Below are 22,068 nucleotides of genomic sequence, written 5' to 3'. Positions count from 1 at the left end.
TTCTGAATCCTGCCCTGTCGGCTACCTGCTGTGTTTCAGAACAACGTCTGCTGCAGTATATGGATGACACTGCCTGACAGGAAAGGAAAAGGCCGCGGGTACTTTCACAGCGCTCATGAAGATCAATCTGCAGCAGAACGGGACGGCAGTGAGCACCTCATCACTCCCTCTGAATCCACACCAGTTGAGCCACAAGTGATGGCCTGGATTTCACAGCACCAGCGGGTTTTCAGGGTTTTCTTAACTGGTCTGCCTTCCGGCGGCATTTTCTGCACGTTTGTACGCTGTCGAACAAGAAACGTTTCGTTCTCCGTTACAATACGGAGTCTGGCTCTCCGTATTAAAATGATAACTGCCCAATTACTCTGACCCATCTGAACCCAACTTGCAATGTCTGCCTTTTAATGTAATTTACAAATGACTGAGTGATTCCAGACAGGTGCAGAACAGCTACTAGCAGTATTAAAAATGGGAAATCTAAGCTGCTTTCTTTTTCTCTAGGAACCATATTGTCTTATCACATTCTAATTTCACAAGAAAATTTGAAATACTACTTCTCATTTACGTGCTTCCCTGGCTCTTTTCTAGGCTCTTCAAAAACCAAAATCTCTCTGATTACAGTCGTTCTAGAAATACAGAAATCACAGGCACAAAAGGGAATTTTCATGACATTCATATGCTCCTAGAAAATCAATGTAAAAAACAACTGAAACGTATTATAACTGCATCATTTTCAATCTAATGGACGCAAGGTGCACTGAGAGGAAGCAGATGAAGGATGGAAGTAACGCTAATAAACTGAAATAAACTTAAAATAAACTATAGGAGTGCTTCTCTAAGCAACAGTAAAAAAGGTTCCTTTGATGTAGATGTACAGTATACAACTTAAGACAATAAGCAATGAAGGTTAATAAAGTAAAACTGCATAAACTAGGTGCATTTTTTATTATGCATAACCGTTTCAGAAGAACACGTATAAATCATTCTAAATGCTGGTTTTAAATACAATACATTGCAGGACATCAGCTATATAATACTGCTTGTGGAAACATTGCTAGAAACAACAAAGCCGCTCAAAGGCAATTCCTTTACCATTCTAATACCTTCCGTGAGAACATGAGAAAGGTCAGAGATACGAGAGGGCTCAATGGATAGTTTAGTAGCTCAGCCAGTCCATCACAGTGCACAAACGGATACAAACCCATACCCTCACACTGTTCACTGTTGAAAGTATGTCATTGGACTGTGGGAGCATCCCGCAGCTCCGAAGAAAAGCCACGCAAACGCGGGGAGAACATACAAACTCCACACAGACAGCACCCCAGTATTTGATCCCAGGGCCCCGGCGCTGTGAGGCAGCCATGCTCACGAGGCACAGGGGCACAGTGGTTAGAGTCATCGATGGTACATTTTATTTGCATATATATTAAGTGTCAGCTCAATCCGCAATTTTATCGCAACATTTTGGTAACACCCTTGCCACGGTTCCTGTATGCCACTCCCACTATTTTAGGATTACCAGCTATCAGAGGAGTTCTCGAACTAGAAGATGAATTATCTAGGCACAAAATTACCTTAATGTGCCACACAATTAGTAGAGAGGATTCTGGCTGTGTGTGATAAAAGGGGTTCACGTCATTTCAGAATGAACACACGTCCCTCAGGCAGGGAGTGAATTTCAAGCAAAGACTCAACCATGAAGACCAAGGACTGTTCAAAGGACATAAGGAAGAAAAAAAGTGCAGATCGGGAGAAGGACAGAAAAATAGGAAAGTCTCTGAATATTTCTGTGCGCACAGTCCACCCAACCATCAAGAAATGGAATGTGCATCATACCACCCAGGCCCTGTCAAAATCAGACTATTCCTCCACACTGAGCAGCTGGGCAAGGAGCAAACTGGTGAGGGAGGCCACTGTGGGGCCAACGACAGCTACAGAGTTCAATGGCAGATAAGGGAGAAAATCAGTCAACAATATGCAAAACACAAAATTAGCCTGTCAGGGGGAGGAGAACGAAAGCACTAGAAATGTGCCATCTCGATGCTGCATGGAGTTTGCAACAAAGCACCTGAGTGGATCCGCAAAAACATGGCAGAAGGTGTTGTAGTCCGATAAGACCAAATTGGATTAGCCTTCATGTTTGTTTAAAGCGTGACGTTTGGCACAAGCCCAGCACAGCACATCTCCCTGCCGTGCGTGGCTGTCACTGTCTCATACCATGGGGATGCATCACTTAAACAAGGGCCGGAGAGCTTGTTAGGACTGAAGGAAACATGAATGGAGCACAGCACCGGTAAATACATGAGGAAAACCGGTGTCAGTCAGTGATTTTTTAAGAAAGGCTACACTGGCGAGGCTTGAAGATATGTAATCAAAAGTGCTCAAGTGGCCCACTCGAAGTTCTGACTTGAATCCTATTGAGAATCTGTGGACTTGAAAACTTGAAAGCTCCTGTCCAGCTATCCGCAAGCCACCTGAGAGAGCTGGAGCAAAACCTGCACCAAGCCAGTGTGTAAAATTAGCAGAAACATACTCAAAAAGAGTGCTGCTTAAGTGAATACACATTTCAGGTTTTTCTATTTCTAATTTTTACAGTAAATGTTATTTACTGTGACTTGTTTTAACATACTTACAAGTCTTCAGACAGAGTATTCATGTTTTGAATAAAATAGTGTGTATGAATCATAGGACACAATGGGACAATGGGACAACTTAGGGTCTGAATACTTTTGTAAGCCTTGTATGCACAGTACATTATCTTGGACCATGGCTTTTGATTTGACATCCTTTTATGAGAGACCTTCTCAAACATTTTCTGGAACTAAATCATGTCATATGTTTTAGTTTTCTCTAATGTCCTTGTTGCATGTTTTAAGGATTCATGCAAATTAGACATGACCTTCTCTTTCTTTCTAAACCCACGTTGACAGTCTCTTAAAATAGCCTTGTTTTCTAAGCATTCTTTTATTTTAGCTCCAACTGCCATTTCCATAAACCAGCAAAACTGATTGAACTGTAGTTTCCCGGTTCAGGGTCTTACTTTTTCAGGATTAGCATCATGCTTGTGATTTTCCAAACTGTGGGTTCTGTGCCCATTACAGATGAGAGCAGAAATATGTTGGACAGGGGTCTATAACTAACATTTCTCATTTCCTTGAATACAATTGGGAAAATACCATCAGGCCCAGAGCCACTCACCATGGAAATGCAATCAGACCGGAAGCTTGATTCACCTGTGCGCTATTACTATCTTGCCCGTCTCAGGTGAATCAGGCTGTTTATTATAACTGTGCTCTGGGCTCTGGAATAGACTTTAGACTCTAAGCCCCTCCAGTCACGAATATCCTGTGTTCCCTAGCTTGTGCTTCGTTTGGACCTGTGACCTTGACTTATCACCCACATGCTTCATACTTCCTCTGTGGTGACTCCGCCTGGACCGAGCTTGTTTATTTACGACTATGCCTTTGGATTCCCCTTGTGATTCGACGCAGCGTCGTGCCACAACTGAACTCCTGCGTCACCCTGACCACAGTCCCTCGGATTCTCCCTCGTGCTTGTGCGCTGTGTCAACATGATTACGAACTTGGCACGGCCCCTGCTGTCAACCCTGAACTGCGTTTGCCTGTTTCGCCGGCCTGCCTGCACTGTGCTGGTCTGCGTGCTGCTTTCACGACGCTTGCCTGCTACAGACACGGTGCTGCTGGCTCACGCTACCGGGTACCTGCCTGTGTTTGCCCACTGCACTTGGGTCCCCCTTACAATACACAGGCTGCTTCACAATTCCATCTCAAGCAGCTCTACATAACAGTATTGACTGGAAAAGTGCTCCCACGTCTACTGCTCTTTTACCACTGTGATGCTAGTAAAAGTGCTCTCTCTTGGCAATTTAAATATATTTTCTTAGCTGCACCTGTACACCTGTAGCTCTTTATACTCTTAATCATGAACCCTTTTATGCAGTCTGTGTAGTGCTTACTTCCATCTGATTCTTTTTTCTTGATATTTCCATTAAACCATTAGGCCACACTTCCCCGGACTTCACTGTTTTACAAATGAATTCCAAATCACGGTTTTCAAGTGTACCCGTCCTTCTTGATTTGACTCAGTATCCATCTGTTCCCAGTTCACATCGCGTAACCTCTGCCTCATTCCTTCCATCTGTTTTTCTAAAATTATAAACCCTCATTTTGGACTCACATTTTCGGAGATTTAAAGTACCCATCAAAAGATTTCATATTACTGTCACAATAATTCAGTGGTTCTCTCATGTCCATTACCATAATTATATCCTAGCTGTTTCAAAAGATTACGGCAATAAGAGCACCATGCCTAGCTTAACTGTGTTAAGAAGCAATTTCTCAATTTCCATCTCCACTTCAGATCCTGTAGTCGCCATCACAATATCCCAATATATGAATGGCAAGTCGAAATCTGCTGATAATATACCGCCTCCTATGCTACATACCTTCCTGATCTCGCCAAACAGTAAGTTGCTTGTACCCACATCTGTGGTAGGTGCTCTGTAGCACACAGCATGGCACCTATTGATAAGCCCTTTGAAGTTCTATTTGTATCCATATAGGTTTTAAAGAGCCTGTACTCTTGTGTTGCAATTCTCTAGATTGCAGACAATTCTTACATAGAGCCACACACCTTAACCTCTTCTGTTCATGCTGTCTTTCTGAAGAAGTGTGTACTCACTTATTTATATTAGTCCCCTCATCCTTACCTAACCATGTTTCATTAAATCTTACAATGACTAGCAAAAGTATTCACCCCCTGGGATTTTTTCATATTTTACCGTGTTACAATATAGAATTATAATGCAATTTATTTGGGATTATTCGCTACTGATCAACACAAAACATTTCAAAGTAATTTATGGGATATGGTTATTAAAAAGCACCAATCAGGGCATAAGCAAATGTCCAAGGCATTACATATCCCCCCAGGCACAGCAAAGTTCATATAGAAAACTGTGAAGAACAGGGTGTCTTCAAAAACTGAGTATCCAGGTGAGAAGAGCACTAATCAGGGAGGCCACCAAGAGGCCTGTGACAACTCTTAAAAAGAACTACAAAAAAGTCTTCCATGGCTGAGATAGGAGAAACTGTGCATATGGCAACTGTCTTGGTGCTTCACAAAAGTGGACTTCATGGGAGAGTGACAAAAAACTCACATAAAATCTCAACTATACTGTGCCCGAAGGAATGTGGGAGACTCTGAGACCAAGTTAAAGAAGAGTACACGGTCTGACAAGACCAAAATTGACCTTTTTGGCCTTAACAGTAAGCGCTGTGTTTTGAACAAATGAAACAGTGAACGTCATCCCGAGAACACCATCTCTACTGTGAAGCATGGTGGTGGCAGTATCATGCTGTGGGGAAGCGTCGCTGTACATGGAAGACTAGTGAAGATGGAAGAAAAAAAGGATGCAGCAAAGTACAGAGAATTCCCGGAGGAAAATCTGCTGCAGTCGGCAAAACACATGGGACTTGGAAGACTCATATTCCTGTAGGACAATGACCCAAAACATACAGCCAAAGCCCCACGGGAGTGGTTCATAGAGGAAAAAGTCAATGTCCTGGAGAGCTCCAGTCAAAGCCAGGACCTCTACCCAATCAGGACAAAATTACCATTGACAACCTTTCCCATCCAACTTCAGGGACTGAAGAATGAGCAAAAACTGCAGTGTCCAAATGTGCACATCTTGTAGAAGCTTATCCAAGAAGGCTGTAATTTCTGCCCAACATGTCGCTACCAACTACTGGCTCGAAGGGGGTGAATAGTTATGCCATCAGTTATTTTCCATTTTATATTTCTAATTCCTTTAGGAGGATCTGTGGAATTTTCACTTTGACACTTTACAGGGGGTCTTCTATCAATCAATGGCAAAGACTCCCAGTTAAAGACATTACGATTACATGCTGAAACAAAATAAAGTGTAAACAAATGCGGGGGGTGAATATTTTGGAAGGCCACTGTATAAATTCTCCTTTTCTTTCTAGTGCAGTAGCTTCGCGTTCTTACGTTTTATTACTTGTGGCCAATAGCTACCCTTCCATGCAGAAAAACAGAAAAGCGTACCAGATTAACCAATGATCAACAAACAACAAGCTACACTCCTTTCCCCAGGTACCTTGGAGTAATCTGATCTCAAAATGAAAGCCACCACCAACTGCAGTAGAAGATCACCCTCTAAATTGTGCCACTGTGTCATAAATTGCTGTCACTCTACAGCTCGGTGGGACTGTCCTGTTGACCAGCGTCAGTCCCTGCCATTTGCCAAGAGAGCTCTTATGAGCTATTTTCTCTAATGTCTGGCTTTCAAAATGTTTTGCCTCATTTTTAAATGCTATTTCAAACTGTCACTATGCATGAACAGCACTGTTCTGAGGCTGCGTGACTGACTTCACAATCTGCTACAGGCTGTTATGAATTCAACGGAATATTACCTATTCAGCATAAGTTTATGTTATGTCGGGTTTTTTTTAAAAAGCATTGACATTTCAAGTTTTTCTTTTCATCATTGATGCTATTACCATGTACCTTTAAGTTTCTCTTTCTTTTGCCATGAACTAATATCACAAAATAAAAGACACCCAAAAAACAATGAGGAAAAGCTGAAGATCGTCATACTCACATTAAATTTGACAATGTCATATATCAGGTATCTTGGAACTGGCTGTCCATTAACCTTGTCAATGATCATCTCCTACGGAGAAAATACAAAGCAAAAGACATTAGAAATCATTTTCAGTTCATAACAGTTCTGTCACCTTGAAACATCTCAGTAGGCAACCAGGCCTACAACCAATCCGAACCAAGCGCATAGAAGTATGTATGGAAAACAGAACAAAAATAACCTTCCATGTATAATTTACAAATGTAAAAAAAGCAGGAGCATTTGATCCATGCTTCAAACGAAAGGTCCATATTACTGAGCTCTGTAGTCATTTTATAAAAGAGAGAAAAGGAAAAAATAGCACTAACACAAACATCTTCTGCTTATTGCTGAAAGGCAAAAGGTAACCGCTGGCAATATCCAGTATATTTTTTCTTGTGAGAATGCTGCCGCTCTGTAAAACAGCCCTTTCTGGACAGTGCAGAGCTACTGTCATTTGATGTGGTACATGATTTTTGTTGGGATGGCATCTGAAACTGCTCTGTGGTGGGAATTTCACTCATAAAAACCTCAACTGGTGTTTAACAGAAGGAACAAACAGGTACATAAGCAAATAAAAAAAATCATTCCGAGCAGTGGGCTCTGCTAAGCTCTTCCATCAATTCTAAGAGGGAGAGCAAAATAAAAAATAGCCAGAGCTTGTATAATTCTGCTACAGGATCAAACATTTCCAAGTTCAGTTAATCGATACGCATCTTTTTCACAAAAGGCCTGGCTGTTTCAATTCATAGCCGGGGCTTGAAAGATCACAATCAATGCTCCAGTAAGGATTGAAGCTCCAGGACAGCACAGCACAACCTGGCACGTAGGTGCAGGCCGATTCAACAGCACTGAAGACCTAGAGCAGTGGGAGGGGACAGCACTGGAAAATTCCCAGGGAGATTCACCTTCTCAGCAAACGCTCGGATTTTATTGCCTGCAGATCAAAGAACTCTTCAACCCATAGAAGGTGAAATGGAAAGTGACATGTTGCATTGGAAACATTAAACTGACAATAAGGGACACCTTAATACAATTTAATTTATTTTATGTGTTTTTAATTGCTTGATTTCATTGCTAGGTGATATCTGTAACCGTCCTTGTGTGTATCACTCATAACGTAATTTAATATCATCAAAGATAGTTTTAGCTGCCATATAGGAACTGATTTAGATCTTGGTTTTGGGCTGTTCTGGCTATAGCCATGGGCTCTGCAAGCCAGTCTGCCACGTTGAGGGCAGTAGGCAGGTTCAAACGGGAGGAAGGACGGTGACTGGGTCCGGCCCGTTCATGCCCACCACGACAGAACGCACAGCTGCCTCCTGGAGCAAACACCTCTGTGAAGAGCTTTTCCTGAAAGTTTAAATTGTTCGACCTCATCAAAGAATAATCTCGAGAACATTTTTACTATCAAACTTGCATACGTGTACTCGCGCTGTCCCACCAAAATACTGATGGCCAGTCCGTGGCAGAGGCAATAACACCTAAATTACAGCATATCTACATGAGATGCTGGCAGCAGTTCTGCAGCTGTTTGCAGGCAGAACTCATCACCTCTTCTGGTGCTTTTCAACCTACCAACTAATGCCTTAAGACTGTCTGAACTCATGTGGTAGACAGGTCTGCCTAGGTCTATGTACAAGGGACCAATAAACATGCCTCAATTCCACCTTGTCTCCATAACACATCACACTGAGGAACCCAGGAACAATTTTGCAGAATTTCCTACCAAAAAAGTAGAAAATAAAAAGAAAAAAGGTTCAGCTGTGGAGCCTCCTTCAGGTGTGAGGCAGAGAGAGGAAGGGAGCAGGAATATAAAGCAAAGGAGAAAGGACACAGCTGCAGAGAGTGGGCACGGAGCAGGTGAGAAAGTGTCCAAATGAAAGGAGATCTGGGGGAAGGTGTGAAAGTCTGAAATCTGGAAATAATTAGATCTTTTTTAAATGTGTTATATCCCCACTACCTTTATTTCCCCCCCACGTGAACTAACCTTTATTTATTGCTTTGCAGCCGATACACGTCGGCGCACCTACCTACTTAAACACTTGAGGACCAGGTCTGCTACTACTTTACAGCGCGTACAGAGAAACAAGTTTGGCCTTTCAAAGTATTTCAGACAGGATGAGTAACTCCTGCAGAACTAGCTCAGGTTGTACACAAACAGGTCTGAAGCTACATACTAAATGACTATCAGTACTGTTGGTTTCTTGCTCTTTCTGAGCAAACAACTATGTCTCCAGGAAAACGACACAATCTGACACACCAGCAGAAGTGTGAGCACAGGATTCTTAGTTTAAATCTTATTAGTAACCTCAGTAAACCACTTTAACAGAATGTCAGCATAAGATGCAAGGTGCTGATGGCAACCTCCTAGAGAGACTATATTCTCCTGCAGAACAATAAGTATATGAAATAATGGAGCAATTTAGAAGCATTCCATTGCCCATTTTTATTTCATTTTTTTTGTTTCACATGTTCGGGAAAGCTTTTTTTTCTAACTGGTAAAATAATAAGAGCCTCCCCCTCGAGCAGGACTCGTTTTAAAGCAGAAACGTTCCACGGCACTCTTACTTCTCTGGGTCTTTCACAGCATCGGGCAGTCATAGAACAGGACTGCAACAGCTTATACTACACTTGAACCAGCGATAGAAGGCGCGAGAGTGTGCTGGAGTGACAATTAAAGGTGTGATGTTTAGAAACGTTTTCGGTGCAGACGGCCTGCAAAGTTGAAAGTCAATACGACTGACAAACCGTGGGGTTTCTCGCGATTAAAATGTAATTTTTAGTTTATCCACTCATCAGCAGAAAGCCAGCCTATCGCTCCATCGGAGGGTACACAGACACAAGAACAACTGAGAGACCCTTATCTCAATTACCTTGTCTTTGGGAAGTTTGGCAAAATCCTACATAAAGAAGGAAAGGAAAGGCAAACTCCACTCAGACAGCACCCCTGCCTGAATAGAAACAAAGACCCAGGAGCACTGTCTATCACACTGCCTGCGATAGGTTTACATTTCCCAGAAGTTAAAGACTTGAGAGGAGAGTTTATCCTAATAACCTAAGCAGTTTAGCAGCCTTGTAGCAAGTCATACAAGGAACTCAAGCAACATTTTCTAACCAGGGCTGTAGATTACAATGTAATACATTTCTGGCTAAATATCGTTTTAAGTTGTTGAGTTTCAAAACTTTTAAGACTGTCAAAGTTCTACATTAAGAAAAACAAAAATCTTAAAATAACCTAAAAAGTACTGTTTGTGTTAACTGTCATGGCATTTTCTGTATGTTTTCTGTGTGTAATTCTATAACACATGTTGTAATGAGGTCTTACAATCACCTCAGAGAAAGTTACCCTTCCACCAGTTTATGGGAGTCCAGCAATGTCAACCACACAGAAAAACACAATGCAAAAATACAGAGAACATTAACAGAGATGCGTTCCTTTCTTACCACCTTGTCATAATATAGTCCAAAAAACGAATACAAAGGAATTGAAAACCGATGTAACAAACCACCAAGCAACTGGGCCTGAACTACCTTACATGTTCTCCTGCCTTAAAAGGGGTCATCTCGGGAAAGTTACCTTCCACAAATGATGAAAATGGCATACTTTTTCAGTTTTCCTCTTCACTAAGCCCGGGGTTAAAAATAGAAATGGTATACCAAGAATATAAATCCCCAAAAAAGCTCAGAAGACAGTCACTTACCCCATCCAGCAACGTGTTTGAAAGATGAATGCGAGGATCCTTACGAAAAGGAAACTCCAGATTCGCTATATGAAACACGGAGTTGTCCCTATCAATCATGTACACCTCGTTTCTCCCATCAATCAGCATCATGTACCTGCAGGAGAGAAGAAAAAAAGCCCAAAGTCCAATGTTTAATATAGCAAAAGTCATGGTTTACCAATTAACCCCACAGTATCAACCTCCCTACTTTTCTAGTACAGCTACAAATGGAATATTTTCTAGATAGTGACGTCTGAACCTGCGTTATCTCCAACAGCATGTGATGAAACACCTAAAAGAGGCATTTTGAAGTTCGCAATGCTGCTTCGGATCGACATGGAAGTTATCAAAAATTCTCTTTTGCAATTTGAAACTTTTTCAATTTGTGAGGACGAGATAAGAGACAGGGAAAACTTTTAGCTTTTTTCCTCCTTGCACAGCTTTCTATGAGAATTCAGATTAGCATGCATAATGGGCCTCAGATTCACAAAAGAATAATATCTTACTTCAGTGGGGGGAAAAAAGAACATTGGAATTGTGTATTTCTGACATAACTTCACTGCTGTCATAAAAAATTACACTTCTGCAAAGAAAACGTCAGTATAAAATGCGTTCTGTCATGGAGCTACCAAGTTCACTACCTCTAACATTATACTGTTTATTCACCCTTCGAAAACAGTCCCTATACTGTGAGAAGAGATTAGTTTAGAGATTAACTCTCCTCTCTCAGAAGAGAGATTAGCTCTCCTCTCACAGTCTGTTCCCATTACCTTCCAAGGATCTGAAGAAATGAAGCATTGAACACAACGCACAATGCAGTGCCCTCCAGATTTCTTCATCCCCTTGATGGAGCAGCAGGAGCAAGAAACATCACACAGCAGAATGAGTTACGAGCTGGATAATGCGTCTCACTTAAAACAGTTCTACTAATGTTATGATGCAATAATAATTCCACTGTGCAAAGCCATGTGTCATCAATATTTAAATAAATTCTAGAAAGCAACGGGGTGACATTTATTCACACCTCGAAACGTTCCTTTAAATAAAATTCAACAAAAAACTACAGCAACATTTTTTTTTCTTTTGTTAAGTACAGTGGATGCCTCTGGCACTGTACAGAGGCTTCTGCAGGTTTCTGGCTGCCTTATATATATAAGGAAGTAAATGGAAAACATTCTACACTGTCACGCCTCATCGTGATTAAGGTCAGAGAGCTCTTCACAGACTGAAGGCAGTCGCTGACCTGAACAAGCTGGGGGGTGGCGAGACAAGAAGCCACAAAAATGAATCTACCACATCCCCTGAAGTGTCCATTATTAAGGCATTTAAGGATACTGGTATAGGGGCCATCCTGCTAAGAAGTGGACACGAGTGTATTTTGCCACCACAGGCTGTAAAACAAGTGGTGTATTGAAGTCAACTGTAAGTCCAAAGGCAGCTGAATCTCTCCAATACACAATGGCACTTTCAGGATACAAAACGTCAAACCTACCACTCTTAAGTCATCTGAATGAAGGAAGATGTCTCTTCTGGGGCCGAATCGCACTCAGAACTTGCCTAACAATCTGACTTAAACTAAAACAATGTCTTATGGTCGCGGGAAATGAAAAGCTGTTTTTCTTTATATGTCCCTCAGCGTTTTATTTGGTGTAAAAAAAAAGGTGAAGCTCATATTAAGAAAATATGCACGCTCGGTGTTATGTTTTCGGGTTGTTTCGTGGCTACCGGTCTCAGCCCAGGTTAAAGGGAAATCATGAACTCCAACTCATACCCAAACATTATCTATCAGAAAGTTCAAGCTTTGTTGAAAATGGACATTTCAGCATGTTAGTAACCCAAGAAGTACACCCAAATCGTCAGAGGAATTGTTTGACATTTTAACTGCGCGCGAAATGTGCTCAACTGGCCATCTCCGGACCTGCATTCAATTAAAATTAGAATTTGGGGTTCTAATTGAAGATATCTCTCCGCTTCAGGTCAGAAGGGCAATTCTACATAGAGGAATGTTCAGGTTTCCCTTTGAGGGACCAGAAACCCTTAGCACATGACAGGAGATATCTAGGCCATATCAATCCTGGCACAGGAGGATTTACAAAATCCTAAGTACAGGGAAGTGAACAAATGTGACTCTCGTAATTATTACTTTACTGTCAAGAAAACTTCTAAATACTGCATGACCGTGCACTGTGTGGTGAAATCTTTCTGTTATTTTGAGTTCGCTATTCCTATATCATCAATGGCAGCAAATGGAATACATTTAGAAGGGACTTTGAAGGCAATTCCAAAGTTAAATTGCAAGAGACTTACTGTAAGATTCCTTTCTAAAGGAGACTACACTGATTAACCCACACTGGCTGTCTAACAGAGAAGAGAAGAACGGTACACAGCATGACAGTGAAAATGTCTATCTTAATCATTTCAGAACCTTAAACCCCATCACAGCACACTGAAAAACCTACAGTATACTGTATGTCTTCATCAAGTATATGACAACTGTGAAAATGTTTCAAGGAGATCTTAGCCTCTTGAAAGCTTAATGTCGTAAACAACTGTTAAGACTATTACAGAATTTGAGCTATATTTTTATTTTTTTTACCAAAGCAACGTTATTACTGTCAATTGAAAAGGTTTGGCTCGGTAAACATATTACTTTAAGAGCAAAAAGAATTAAATGCTATCTAAAGTAACAATGATAAAACCTGATCTACAGAGCTCAGCAGTAATGAACATGTCATTCAGTGCGTTTCAAAGTTCTATTCACAGGGCCACAGAATCCAGCCCACAACTGAAGATTTTTGTGAGGAGCTCAGTCTGAACGGACTGCCTCGCACCCTCAGAGGAAGTAGGATTAAGGGGACTTTCTTCAGTGTGAGCAGCTGGCTATTGGTTCTACTGGTCAGTTCAAAGTGTCCCAGGTGAGGTGCTTACACAGTTCTCTGTGAGAGCTGTCTTGCATTTTTTTTTTTTGCAAGAATGTTTTATTTTCTTCTCTGATTGTAACTGATTAGGGTTAAGGGAATACTGTTTTGCATACATGTGAATTATTTTTCTTATTAGGGGAAACGTATTGGGAGTGGGCGATGGTCCTCCATTAAAGAACACAATTAAGGACTTCTCCTCTGTCTTTCCACTGTTACCTAGCAGATGGTATTTATTCTTTATAAATTGAAGACATTACTTCTTCTCCCAGACTTGGATTCATATACACATGACTAATGCTTCTATTCTGCCCTGGAATGTATGCAGGCTGAAATCTTTCACCAAATGTGCTCTTTAGATATTCTGCAAAGGAGACATACAGACATGCATTGTATCGCCACAATACGAGACTCACATACAACACAGCAAGAAGCCTGCAGATTTGCTAGAATTACTTTGTGGCAGCCTCCTCTTCTGCATGGAACAAGACAAACAGGGCTTAATTGTATAGCAAAGCAATTTTCAATTTCTATATGGGGGTCAGAGGTGATAAAGCAAGGAGAGTAGTACATTTGAAAACTAATATTTCAGGCAGATTACAATTGGTTTTGGTTCAATTTATGCTCCTACAACATTCAAACCATGTTTTTTTTTTTAACCTCCTGTCAAAATCCCTGTTGAAACTTGCTGAAAAGGTTATAAGAAAGGAATTAAATTCACCGGTAAGACATCATGCAAAATTTCTTATATTAAGACCTAGACAAAATGACTATTCTCAATGCAGTCAATCCAGTCATGTACTAGCTTTGAGATACTTCAGTAATGAATATTTTGCAAGTATTCCTGCCATTAGATTGCCACAGAGGGAATTAGTCAGATCCCATGCAGACAAATTGAGTATTTTACCTGTTTTACTCAAAATGATATATTCTTTTAATTGCATCAGGGTAGTTTAAAAGATTAAGAGAGTTTATAAGATTTATTCATTCTCTTCCCATTGCCTTGTCTTTCTAGTACAGAAGCAGCTGTGCCTGTCTGAGCTGAAGCTAATAAAGACAGGCCTGGACATGACAATGGACGCTGTTGGCACCCCTCTGGATTTTTACTGTACTTTTTGGCTCCTATTACTCCACTTTTGCTTCATACTATAAATACTGCCATTAAAGAAGGTTCTTTCCAGAAGGGTGTTAATATTGCATTATATCCCTCTTAGTAAAAGATGATCAAATATTTTTACCATCTTTTATGATACCAATTGTACAAGAAACAAGGGAAGTATTTGTAGACCAATAAGTCTAACCTCTTTTACATGCAGGATTACAGGGTTGTACACTACAGTACAGGGTTGTCAGTGTGGTAGCAAGAGGCTTTAAGATGGATTTAGAAAAGGCACATCTTGCTTAACGACCTTGTTAGAGTTCTGTGAACTAGGAACAGTTGTAAAGGATACAAACAGAGCATACTGTATTGTATATTTAGAATCTCTAGGCTTTTGATCAAGTTCCTCATAAAAAATTAAACTGCTGGTAGCAGGTCATCCAAGGCAATGCACGTACAGTCAGTTCTTCTATATGCGTGCTCTTACAGTGGAAATTGGATGCAACGATGGATTTATCACTACCACTATATTTCTACAATGAAGCTGCAAGTTGGGTATAAGCGGATCAAGCACACGGAAGACAGTCACGATGGAATGTGTCTCCATGTGCAGCGTGGTAAGTCAATGGAAAATTAAGTTTCAGAAACATTTCCGTAGGGTACAAACGCTTTGAGGTAAAGTGAACCTCTCCCTATTACTACATTTCCCTATTGCTTTGGCGACGAAGGCTGAAGCACACTGCAGTGTTACCTGTCCTTTGTTTTCTTACGTTTTCTTGCTTGTATTCAATTAACCAATATTACAGCGTCAAAACACTCTTTCCATAACAAAAGACATAAGAACATTGATATTCATACTGGGTGTTTTCTGCACATCTCCCCCTTATTCAAATATCCTCCCAGCTTGCCTGAAAACAGACCAAATGCTTAAAATATTAGGGAATACTTTTAAACCTGGAGATGTCTCAGGAGCACCAAATTTTACCCGCCAGCGTATTTCACCAATGATGCACTAGAATAACCAAACAGATCACTCCGATTAAAGACAAAGTCCACATCGTCCTGGAGGGAAAGGTCAGAATGCCCACTGCAGAGTTAGCACATATTTGTGATGCGGTCTCATTAAGAAACAGATGTCCGAGGGGGACTGGTCCGCACCCTGAAGGGCATTAACAAGCCAGCCTTCAGCCCACTATTAAACATGTGCATGTCTGAAAAGATAAGGGATCAGCAGGGCTAGGACAAGCTGAATGAGCACGCACACTGGCAAGATGGATGCAAAGCCAAACAAAATCCTATTTACATTCCATCTGAATGATAATACAATTTGGTAACAAAGAACGGCTTACAATTTCTGACACAGCAGCTACCGCGTACTTGACAGAAATGAAAGGCAGCTCTGGTGTGCCACAAACTGGAGCAGAGAAATAAGGACCTCCTGGCTTCCCTGCTTGAGCGCCATTCATTAACACCCCTCACAGTCAGAAAGCACTGTCTTTCACTGCCTACTGTTGGCCAGGCACTTCATCAACTTAACAGCAAGGGATTTCATGTGCCCCGTTTAAATCCTGCCTGGGTTCAGCTGCGATATTTCAGGAGGAGAAATTGATACCCCATTATCTAGAACTGAAATGTGGAGCTCTAACCAAACTTCTCCCTTCCAGGGGCCAAAATGCAATATAGAAATTACATTTTCAAATGGAAGCATAATTTGGCTTGCTTAGAAAGCAGGCCACTTAAGACTGAAAAGGCCAGTATGTACATATGCATTAATGAAGGAACCTTGACATTTTAATGACTAGTTCTGTAACAGTTTCTCCCACTGCACACAGGGGGGGAAAAAAGGTTAATTATTCTAATCAGCACATCACAAACAGACATGCTAATTTAAACTCATTAGCCCGATTCAACAAATTAGGAAAAATCACACAAGAACGCCACGTATCCCTGATTGCAGATCATCATTTTTGAGATAGGAAATGAACAGTAGTGCAGGCATCCTGTCTTTGTGTTAACACTTTGCATGCAGTCAGATAATCTCTCATGCAGGGGCTTGCTTTTCTAGGGAGTTTCCTTGCACTGATCACCTACCTATTTTAAATGAGTTACTAATCAGCCTCTCTGCTGTCCATACTAAACTTCACGGCTCAGAGTTTCCTAGGGTACACAGACTCAAACACACACATATAGACGTATAGCCAGTGTCACAGCTACCTGGCCCACAGCCACCTGCAGTGCTGATTATACCCCTCTGCCACACCCTGCCCTCCATCTTGAAAGATAACAGGTTGTGCTCAATATCACCAAGATATGGCACCCCACCACAAAATCCAGGAGAGATCCCAAACACCTCGTACAAAATCACTTATACCAAGGATTCCCAGTCATATGCAGTGAAGAAATATCCAAACAGGTTCAATTTGAGAGCAAGATGTACTGCAACTGCCACAGTTTGCTAGGAGGAAAGCAACATAAGACTACATCTGGTATTACTAGATAGCCTAAATATTTTAAAATGATCACTGATTTTGGGCAGCTGGACAAGCAGACACCACTGTTGAAAATAGCTAATATATTTAAATAGCTGTAAAAAACACTCCCACATTTCCAGTTTGTATTCCTTATCAGTACATTTCTTCTGCTTTGCCTCCATGTCAGTAAGTGCAGGATATTGCTGCTCTGCCAGAGTAAGTACCTTCTCCATCTTGCATGTACATGCACATACATATGCCAATAGAAGAAAATGTATGAGACTGACATTATAGTGTTAATAATAAATAACTTAAAACAATAAATAATAAAACTTAAGCACAAATCACCAGACATCCACGCCATGAAAAAGCACTATTCTTCAAAATCTTACTACGTGCTAGAGTAAATGAATGCTGAATCAACTCTGAAGAGATAAAACTGGCAAGTAAGTATAGTGTAATATGACAACACTTTAAAACTTTATTTGAAAAACTTCAAAATCCCATTGGGTGCAAAAGGTGCCTTTTAAAATACTGCTCTTCAGCTCCGTGGATGAGCTCGGTTCTTAGCTTTGATCGTCAAGGACTTTAATAGGCTAGCCAAGTGTGAAATATTATTGAATCATGAGCTCCCAAAAAGAAATCATAAAGGAAATTATTGGTAGGACAGCAGCAGAGACTAACTGTCCCCGTAGAGCACAGCAACAAAACCAAAACAAAACACCAATTTCATTAAAAGTGCGGCTCTCACAAAAAATAAAACATCTAGAAGCTTTACTGGGCTGCAAATCAATGAGTCTGCAGCAGCAGCTGACAATTCACACTGTAGGGAGCAGGAGTAATGCATGTGTGGATTTACCCGGTGTGATAGGGCTTTATTCTTTTCCCTCTTCGTAGAGATCAACTGCATCCTAGAGGGAGCAGACACACCTGCTACCCTGTCAGAGCTTATAAAAAAAGGTCTGTCTTGCCAGACTTCACCGAGATGTACTCTGATATCAAAAATATGTAATGGGTCTAAAAACATAATAAAAGCATGCACATTATCCTAAACACGTTTTACTGTGTTTGGCTCCCAATTCGTGCTGTCTGCTTGCATTTGTTTTAACAAGTGCATGCTTGATTGTCTAAGCAAAGGGACGCAAGCGTCAGAGTAAAAAACACGGAGCACTGCTTCTCAGCACGGGGGAAGTCAGAGCATCGTAAAAAGATACTGCTAAAAAAAAATCAGCAAAATGTTCTTTCGGAAATGTTTTGCGATTCATATCATCTTCAACTGTGGGGCGGCCCCCGTTATCTTCAGAAATAGGCAGCCGCTTGTAAGGATACTGCAATTGCTTGAAGAGCCCTCCCCTCTCTCGCTTTCCATTAAAAACAAGGGCTTTGAATATGACCTTGGTCTTTATCTTCTGGTTTCTAAAGATCAGACATGGCAACCGGTTACCAATGTAAAGAAAAGAACAGAAGTTGATGAAACCTTACACACTCTTGGCACAGTCTCGGGGTTGTGCTGAAGGGCCTTTATTTCCCTCTCAGGGCCATACATTTTAAGCAAAAAATAAATACTACCCAATATTTGTGTCAGCAAACATGGATCTTTAGGGTTTCTTAGAGTGAGGAAAAAAACAGACCTGCTTAATTACTTCAAGTGGCTCAAAGAAGACCATATATAACACTGGCCCTGCCTCCAGACTGCCAGTCCTTACAATGTCCCTGAATAAATGACCAGCTATTGATCAGTGAAAATAAGTGATTATCCCATCGTTTCAAGCAATCTACTTCCAGAACAAGAACAGGAAAATTAATAGCACAGAAAAAAATGGGTCCAACAAAAAAGATACTGTAGTGAGGTTACTAAAAAGCTACAGAAGTCAGCAAATTGTCTTTACGTGGATTGTCAGTACAAAAGTACTGTACACGGACACATGGGCTTACATAGATCTATTAGTATTACATTAAATAACTTATGCTTACCTGTCAAGATCTCCAAATGATTTAATACAAGTTAACAGCTTTCCATAATTTTGCCTGGAAGGCAACCTTAAACAATTTACAAATACAAGCAGGCGCCTGTCAGATCAGAGGTAAAACACAATTTCTCTTCCCAAAAGGACCTAGTGTGTCACAAAACCTGACCTTATAACCTCAAGAACACGTGCAACCAATCCAACTACACCCGCTGTTTAGACCAATCTACACGCGCAATAAACACATAGCAATAACAGAGCACTGATCTTTACCTAGAAATATGTGGCCTGTGATAAGGGTTTTTTTTTTGCTTTCTTTCTTATCTTTATTTGACAATTGAATAAGATGATCAGATCAAGGGCACATACCCTTTAATATATAGTTACCTCTTCACTCCTATGGAAGACAGCACATTGAGACTACACCATTTTCACTGTTCTCCTGTTCTCCTACCCCCTCGTTCTTCATTGGTGCAACACTCCAGTTCCTTGCACAGGAAATCAACCCCTCGCTGAGGGCAAAGACGTGTCAAGATGACTAGGGTCGTGATAACAACCCAATCATTTCCTTACACTTGAGGAGGTGGTCTTTAACCCCTGGGAGGGAGACCTGTCCTGCACCTGGAGCAAGGCCAAGCGCTGGATTCTTCAACAGCAGGACGGCAGACATCAAGGCAGCAACAGACCACAGGCTCATCATATCAACAGGCTCTATTTACCGCGGTTTCCCACAGCAACCAGCAGAGCCCCCCGAAGGCGTGAACAAAGGGTCAAACTCCAGCCCAGCAGAGGTCAACTGACCCCGTCTCATGGGGAAAAAAATGGAAGGTACGGTGTTGGCAGATATATAAAGAGAACCACAGCATTAGAAGAAGCTAAGGAAAAAAAAAATCAATGTTGAGATTTCATTCCGCCAAAACAATACGGGAAAGCGAGAAAAGGTTATTTTTCTCTGTGAATTTTAAATTCTGGACTTTTACGGTAAGCAAATGGCTGAGGAATCAGTCTGGAGAAGAGTGTCCAGACACATTCCCAGTTTTACAGGCATGTCCTGCGTTGACAGGCTGAAAGGACTGAACACTTAAGACTACAATGGGACACATTCGAAGTCCTCAAAGGCTTTGACAAAGTCAACCCACAGGACCTATCCAGAGCCAACAGCGGAACACACGCCAGAGCTCTCGCTCTCGCATGTAGAGGCTGGGGGGTGACCTCCTCTTGTGCCATAAGTTTAATTATCTTGAACAGGGGTTCTTGACCCCTGAGGCTGGACCCAAAAACGAGTGTGTCACCGCACAGGAGTGGCCGGAGGAAAAAAAAATTATGATTGCATTACTACAGGATAACATTGTGTATTTCACAGTAATTAGTAATGAATAACCTGAAAAAAAAACTCAGACAAACTATTTTGCAGCTTTGTTTAAAAATAAGCGCTTACGAACGATAATACCACCACCTTGAAAGTACCATCTTTATTAAAGAGAATAAAATAACATCACTCTCAACAATCCTAGGTTGAGCATGTGTAAAGGCATTTTCCTAGAAGGACCACTATATTCCAGAGGATGTGACATCATACAGATCATCATCACCTACAGCTGGGTGCACAGCCCGTTTCGCATTGAGATGGAAAATTTGGCTGAGGACATTTTAAGATTTGCTGGCTTCAAAAGCAGCTTATCGAGATTCAGAAAGACGAGACACTCGGATACAATTTTCAAAAGCAAACGGAATCACTAAGTTCCCTCTGGATCAAAGTGAAAAAGTAATTCTGGGAGGCTCTGAAAGTTTTCCTATCCTTTTGAACCACATTCTAAGCATGTGCAAAGTCAAGGTTCACAGTAATATACCGATAAGTGCATGTGTTCTGTGCATTTTTTCTAATATTTTTGCTTTGGCAGAACTATTGTGTACTACCAACTAATAAAACTAATTATTAATCATATTTTAATATTACTTTAACTAACTAATGTCCTAAGCATTACATATATTTTACCAACAATAACATAATTTGAAGACAACAGTAAAAAGTAATTAATAGAAAATTAGAAACTGAACCATGGGCTGTGGGATCTGACTCCCTCACTTAAAGGGAAACAGCAAGGCTTTTCTTATATTTTAGGGTTCGAAAGAATCAGCATTGATAAGTGCAATTCAAACCATGGTGAAAGGAAATTGTACACAGTCACTTTCAAAACCTCCAATTTACATTACAAAACGGACAAAATTTCCTGGTGTGCACAGCGCTGTGTTCTGTGATTCAGAACATGGCAAAAAAAACCCAGGTGTCGTGAACTGGCCTTATTACATCGCAAACAAGCAGGCTTGTGAATACATCGCTTTCAACCCAACAGAAATATCGCTCTCGACTTTGAGTCAACTTGGTCGACAAATACAACTCACTTGTTATCTCTGCGTGCACATCACACTGCAACATTTCTGTGGTGCATGTGTCCTGCAGAACCTGTACTGATTCACTCGTACATCGCTTTACATCAGTCATCACGGTGACTAGTGAGCAGGAAGGGCCGCTCCACGTCACAGTTCACGACTGTACAGGCTCACTAACTCTCGCACTCGCCCGTGGCAAGACCAGGGGCTTTCAACAACGTGGCGCCTATCCAGGACTTTCACAAAATTCCCCATGTTATGCTTAATTTGGCATTCGTAAGATTTTGCGATACCATCAATTAATTTATAATGTATAATATTGAATAACCTGTCTCAAAAAACTGTTAACCTTTAAACAGACTGAGAACCCCTGATCTAGAATAAAGAGGAAGAGAGTAAGCTCCTGGCGATCATGATCCATGGTCACACTTCGTCTTGCGGATACGAGCAAGTGCAATCATCCAAGCTGGAGAGCGAGGAAGAAGTCAGACTCCTCTAACCCACCCACCGGATGAGATGTAAAACCGAGGTCCTGACTCTCTGTGGTCATTAAAAGTCCCAGGGCATTTCTCGAAAAGAGTAAGGGTGTAACCTCGGTGTCCTAGCCGAATTTTCCATTGGCCCTTACCAATCATGGCCTCCTCATAATCCCCATCTCTGAACTGGCTTCATCACTCTGCTCTCCTCCCCACTGAGAGCTGGTGTGTGGTGAGCGTTCTGGCGCACTATGGCTGCCGTCACATCATCCAGGTGGGGCTGCACACTGGTGCTGGTGGAGGGGAGACCCTATTACCTGTAAAGCACTTTGAGTGGAGTGTCCAGAAAAGCGCTAT

At 41.3% G+C, this 22,068-nt stretch overlaps 1 protein-coding gene across 1 annotated transcript in view; it reads right to left on the bottom strand.

Moving 5' to 3' along the window:
• rngtt (RNA guanylyltransferase and 5'-phosphatase) overlaps positions 1 to 22,068 on the bottom strand; it is a 171,725-nt gene that overhangs the window by 112,349 nt on the left and 37,308 nt on the right. Inside the window, exons 9-10 of the mRNA XM_006626151.3 lie at positions 10,369 to 10,504; positions 6,644 to 6,715 (exon numbers count right to left, since the gene is read on the bottom strand). Of these exons, the coding sequence (XP_006626214.2) occupies positions 6,644 to 6,715; positions 10,369 to 10,504 (208 nt within the window). The remainder of the gene's footprint in view (positions 1 to 6,643; positions 6,716 to 10,368; positions 10,505 to 22,068) is intronic.

The sequence above is a fragment of the Lepisosteus oculatus genome, chromosome 2 (assembly GCF_040954835.1).
Source record: "Lepisosteus oculatus isolate fLepOcu1 chromosome 2, fLepOcu1.hap2, whole genome shotgun sequence".
Classification (NCBI taxonomy): Eukaryota; Metazoa; Chordata; class Actinopteri; order Semionotiformes; family Lepisosteidae; genus Lepisosteus; species Lepisosteus oculatus.
The sequence above is the reverse complement of the archived record's forward strand: the minus strand, read 5'-3'. Positions and strand labels throughout refer to the sequence as shown.